This window comes from Echinops telfairi, unplaced genomic scaffold (assembly GCF_000313985.2).
Source record: "Echinops telfairi isolate 266 unplaced genomic scaffold, ASM31398v2 ScPeMD7_5868;HRSCAF=6743_1, whole genome shotgun sequence".
In the NCBI taxonomy this organism is placed as follows: Eukaryota; Metazoa; Chordata; class Mammalia; order Afrosoricida; family Tenrecidae; genus Echinops; species Echinops telfairi.
The window spans coordinates 2,447,259-2,453,495 of record NW_022109768.1 but is presented as its reverse complement, the minus strand read 5'-3'; the positions used below and the strand labels follow the sequence as shown (position 1 = coordinate 2,453,495).

Here is a 6,237-nt window from a genome sequence, read left to right as displayed (position 1 = left end):
GAGACTTGAAGGACTGCTAGTCTCTCAACTTTCTCTCACAGACATGAGTTGCACTAAGCCATTTATAGTGCTTTCTAATTTAACTCTTTATTTCTTGTATTGTATATTTATCTGTATATGATTTAACAGTTCATTTCTTGTTATATATCTAATTATCCTTATAAATAAATATATTATATTATCAGGAATTTGGTTTTATCTCTCTAGAGAACCCTGTCTAACACAGGGGGAAAAAGAGAGTTATCACTCACAGAACTTGCCGGCAGTCAGCCACTGATTACAAGCACATGTTTATATACATTCTGTTCAGAATAAGCTGGTGCATGCATGAACTGGACTCCTGCTAGCTATATATTTTTACTTACCTTTGTATATGACATGCCTGCCACCTTCCCCTCATTACATTTCCTAAAAGTTCAGAGGACACTCCCTTCCTAAGACACAGAGAGAGCTTTTCGATAGAGAGACACCAGTTTAATTGAAAGTCTTTATGGTCATTGTCCTCTGTAGGCTATAAAAGATGATTCTACTGGTCCCAGGGACAATCTTTTGAGAAGCAACACTATGCTCATGTATAAGAAAGCATTTATTTATGTAAACTCATCCTCTGTTTGCCATAATCTACTGGGCAGAGATGTTGGTCATGTTGGCATCCAAATATAGCATCACACTGACTCAGTTCTTTTATGGTATCATGATAATCTGACCTAATGAGTAGAAATAAGGAAATACTTTAGATATCTTAATTAGACACATGTGTTAGACCAGGGACTGCGAGCTAGAATCCACTGGCCAAATATGGCCCTCTACCTATTTTTGCAAATAAAGTTTTACTGAAATAAAACCATGCTTATTTCTTTATGATTATCTATGACTACTGTCAGGGCTGAGCAGCAGAGAGCATATGTCCCACAAAGCCTAAATTACGTACTCTCTAGCCATGGTGGCACAGTGGTTAAAAGTTGGGCTGCTAACTGCAAGGTTGGGAGTTCAAAATCACCAGCTGCTCTGCTTAAAAAGTTTAAGTCGTGGAAACCCACAGGAGCAGTTCTACTTATAGGGTCCTACAGGGTCACTATGAGCCAACGTCATAGTGGATGACAGTGAGTTAGTTGAGTGTGAGTCATGTACAGAAAATCTTGCAGCCCTCTGCCCTCGAGGAAACAGTGTGAGAGCCATTGGAATTGAGGATGGAGAGCAAAGCTAGAGAGAGTCACATCACATAATTCGGATGCCAAGCCAAGTAGCTGAGGGCCAGAGAGTCTGGTCTTCCAGCACGGCAGAGAAGAAACTACCCTGACTGGACAACTATATCCAGAGCATTTCTCATATAAATTGTAACCTGTTGACTTCCCAAATAAACTCTGTAATTGTGAGCATCCTCTATGAGTGCCATGTGACCATTGCAATGATTTATTGGACATAGGCTCAGAAGCAGAGTGTCATGGAAGAATCGTTAGAGTGAGAAAAGGGTTAAGAAAGACGGAAGGTGGAAGGATGTCTGACCTCTGCCTTGTGGCAATCAGGCTTGGGATTGGAGGAGGTCAAATGTGGCCTCCACATCCTTGCTGCAGTAATGCACTTCTGGATTGTTCTATCTTCCCCAACCTTGTAAAAAAATATTAGTCAGAATGATTCTTCTCTGGTGGGGCAATCTATCCTCCAGGCACTGGGGAAGAGACATTGGAGGGATAGAATTTTCTCTCAAATAATAAACCTCTGTGTGATAGCACCAAACCCTGTAATAGTTTTAATAACTTAGTTCAAGCATACTAGTTGTTTTTCCCTTTTTAAGAGAAGAAATTCCTGTTAGCATTCATATGAGTCATACACCATAAACATTCAGTGCTCCAACCCCCACGGGTGTGCACGCCAAACCACACGGCAGGCCTTCACTGAAAAAAGAAGAGGAAGAAGAATTGCATTGTATGATGCTACAAAACATATGTTGAGTTTCCTAGTATTAAGTAATATTGTAGTATTTTTTAAAATACATATTATAAAGTAAACCATTCATGAATTCCAAGTTGATGCCAGTTATGTTAAAATCTTGATACATCATTTAATTCTCATGCATAATCCTTTTTCATCATTCTAACCCAACGAGCAGAAAGGAAAAAGTAAAAAGATTGACGGAAAATGTATTCAAAACACATATCCATAAAAATTTACATGCATTTGCATGAACACTTGCTTAAAGAATCTGTCCTCATTAGAAGCATTAGTATTTGCAGTAAATCAAAGTTATCTTCAGAACATATGTTTCATGAAAAGACTAATACGTTATTTTAACACTCATATAAATGCAAAACTGGAAAATAAAGTTTTGTATCTAAATTCTCAGGCAGCATGATCATTTCTAAGTCAACGGATTTTTAATTCAATTATAAGTAACAGGTTACAGACCATGCATTCTAAAAAAACAAAATGCAATACCAGGAAATTTGAAAGAAATAGCAGAAGGTATTTATAATGATCATCTTCAGGTAATCTATGAAAAAAATAGAGAAATTCTTTCCTTCTCTGAAAATATTTTTAAAATTATTTCAGTTGAACCCACTACAGCAGGGAAAATTAATAATATTAAGTATGCCCAGTTTATGAATGGCAGTGCGACACATATGCCAATGATTGCTAAATCACACCACCTCAGTGGTAGGTAAAGCACATGCTTGTAAACTTTGAGAAGTCGTTTTTGTGTTGCTCAGAACTCCCGTGTGGTTCGGTTTACAACAGTAAACAAACACTCTAAGAGAACTTTCCTGAATTTATACTATGGTGAAACACAAGCATATGTATGTTTCTATTACTCTACAAAGTGAGACTGCATAAAGAAATGTGCTAAATAAATTACTGAAGCACCAATTGGGACACTCATTAGAAAGCTCTAGTCCTGAGTTTGGAGCGCACTAAGGAAAGCTCTGTGATCACACTGCCCCACTCTGGCCAAAGAGAGAAAATGAAGTTACCCTCGAAAATGGTCATAGCAACACACAAATTCATGCAAAATTCATTTCATTAAAAGATTGTTTCCCAAAGGGCAAGGCATGCCAACTAAATGTGTCTTTCACCCTCTGCTTTAAAATGCTAAGGGTAACTTGTTATGATTCATGCTTATTTTCACAGAAACGTCTCTTATTATTCTTGCAAAAATAAAACGACATGTAATCTACTTGCTATATACAAATGTGAATTGTACATTCTGGTTTATTAAATCATCAGTGTTAATGAATATGGGGAAAGTTAACATGTGATATTAATGATACATTGTTTAGGTTGTTGACTCCTGTCCAGATGGCCCCAATCTAATATTGGCAAAACAGAATCCAACTTTTTTGTGATCTACAGGGTGTTTGTTGACTGACTTTCACTGAGAATTAGCTCACTAGGCCTTTCTTCCTAGTCTATCTTAGTCTGGGAGCTCTGCTGAAACCAATTCAGTGTCACAGCAATAGGCAAACCTCCAGTGAGAGGTGGTGGTTGAGCGAGGAACATTGGCTGGAAATAAAACCCAGGTCCCCTGCCTGGAAAGGAAGAATTTGATCCTGGAACCACCACTGCCCCCACGGACAGAGACCTCGCTGCAATACTTGTCATTATTTTGTCTAAAACCAGACTATTAAAGCAATCAAAATGTAAATGTCAGAAAAGCTATAGACATGTTGAAAAGCAAGTCAAAAATACTCTTCGCCTCCGTAAGGATTCACTTCAAAACCATCTGCCTGGACACAGTAATCTCTATTCTTAATAGTACAAAGGGTAGTGGTATAAATGACCATTTATTGAACACTTCGTTTTCCAGCCCCTGGGCGAAGGTTTTCATATTATTCATTTCAACCATATAGCAGAACTGAAAAGTAAGCATGGCCGACACCCCCGTTTCACAGATGAGCCAACAGGCACAGAGAGGTTCAGCGGCTTGTTTAGGGTTACACAGAGAGCAAGTGGTGGCACCATGAGTCAGTCTGATGCCAGCATCCAAGCTCTTGCACTGGGCGACTTACACAGGAAACCAAGACCAGGTGTCTTTTTTGAATCAGAGCATCTAAATAGTCTACTCTGGAAAAAAACGTAATGATTAATCTTTACTCCTGTTCATTATCAAGATCAGATGAAGAAATTGCATGACAATTAGGTCTAACTCTGCTATAAATCATAATAAAGGCCAGTGCAATCAAGTGATAAAAGAGCACACATTATCTTGGCCTCTGCAGATGTTTTACATGCACATGAATGAAAGAGGTACAAGAAATTTGAGCTAACCTGCAGCTACTCTCAGTTTCTTGAGTCATAACTGGTTCAAATGATATCATTTGTAATCTTGGAGTGCGTTTCTTGTTTGTTTTTGTTGGTGTGGTGGTGGTTTGGGTTTGGGTTTTGAACATGAACAACATCGTATCCATATTTGTTAATTACCTGAATCTCTATCCGTAGCTTCCACCCTCATGACCAACTCTCCTGGATTTTTATTTTCTTTAACTGAAGCGTTATACAGGGGCTGTGTAAATACTGGTGTTTCATCATTTACATCAAGAACAGTAATCGTCAAGGTCTGGGAGGACGAAAGTGCGGGCACTCCATCATCCTGTGCCCCAATGGTGAGAAGATACTGCGTTTTGATTTCATGATCCAAAGGGCGAGCTGAAGTGAGTAGACCTGTTTTATATGAGAAGAGAGAGAGGACAGAGTAAATAGTGTTTAGTGAAATCGTGCACACTCTAGGTTTTACATATCCAACCTGATAAAAATGAAGTAGCTTTAAGTATCAACGAATAAACCTGTTTAAGACAACTTTACATTGATATGTTTTCTGAAAGAAAAAATATATAATTCAGAGAAGTCATTCCAATTTAAATTTTAGTGATAAGGGATAAATCAAGAAGAATCTGCACATCTGCTTAGAAGGATTTACTTCATGTGGCTCTTCTAGCCAGCGTCTTTAGAATCTTCCCAAAGAACTGGGTGGGGACATGCAGATTGGATGTATACTCCCTTTCTCTGGTGAGTCTGGGTAAGAAAACATGGGGGAAGATGCTGATATGGATTGGCATATAAGTGATTGTTAACAAGGTTCACTGTGATTATGAAAAAAAACTTGGAGATCTAATATGGGGATGGGTCAATTTTGCCAGCCTGTCGGGTAGAATGTGAGCAGTCTAAGGAGCAAGAACAGGGGTATAGTGCTACCATTAAGGAAGAAGAGCCAGGAGCAGAGGGTGTCTTTTGGTCCCAAAGGTCCCTCTAAGCTGAACCTCTTCAATCCCAGGGACACAGAGCTGTGACACTGGCAGAGGAGTGGCAGCAGCAGAACTAAGAGCAAGAGAAGGAAACAAAGTGGCAGGCGTCCTGCCCCACAAAGGGAGTAAAGACAAGTGCCTTTGAAAAAGAGTGTGGTTTGCCGAGTGGGGTGCCTCTGTGGGGCACTTAATTGGGGGAATTAGGTTTGGGTGAATGCCTTTAGGTGAGGCTTCTGGTGGAGTGGCATGCCCTTTAGGCATTCATCAGCAGCTATGCAAACGCTTTGTACAATTGCTCCTGCAGGGCAGAGGCAAAGGAGCCTCATGGCTGAGGGGTGCAGGGCCAGAGAGCAGCGTGCTTGCAGGTGTGGCTGGGAAGAGGAGCTTATATCCTGAGCATTTTTACTCCTTCATGGCAGCCTGTTATTTTCTCTAAGAAACACCATAATTGTGGCCATTGCAATGCATTCTCAAGGCCAGCAGTAGAAAATATTGAGAATGACGGTTGGTTTCTGAATTGATAACAAAATGGTTGTAAGATATGATAAAATAATAATAATTTATAAGTTATCGGGGGAGCAGGGAGTGGGGGGGGGAGCTGATACCAAGGGCTCAAGTAGAAAGCAGGTGTTTTGAGAATGACGATGGCAACATATGTACAAATATGCTTGGCACAATTGATGCATGCATGGATTGTGATAAGGGTTGTACGAGCCCCTGATAAAATGCTAAAAATAAACATGGTTGGCGGATGGAGGGATGTCTGACCTGTACCTCCCAGGAAGTGGTCTTGGACTGTGAGGGAAGAAGAAGTCAGGAACCTCCTCCAGGACATTTTTATAATTCCATTATATACTGAGACCACTATATCACAATTATATAGCTATCAATCCACACCCATCTTCCTTTGAAAATATCTAGGATACTAACTTGGTGGCAGAGTGGTTAGGAGTTCGACTGCAATCTGCAAGCGGAGTGGCTCGAAAGGACCAGCCACTCC

At 39.9% G+C, this 6,237-nt stretch overlaps 1 protein-coding gene across 1 annotated transcript in view; it reads right to left on the bottom strand.

Moving 5' to 3' along the window:
• DCHS2 (dachsous cadherin-related 2) overlaps window positions 1–6,237 on the bottom strand; it is a 119,738-nt gene that overhangs the window by 82,718 nt on the left and 30,783 nt on the right. Inside the window, 1 exon segment of the mRNA XM_045295799.1 lies at window positions 4,417–4,656. Coding sequence (XP_045151734.1) covers window positions 4,417–4,656 — 240 coding nt within the window.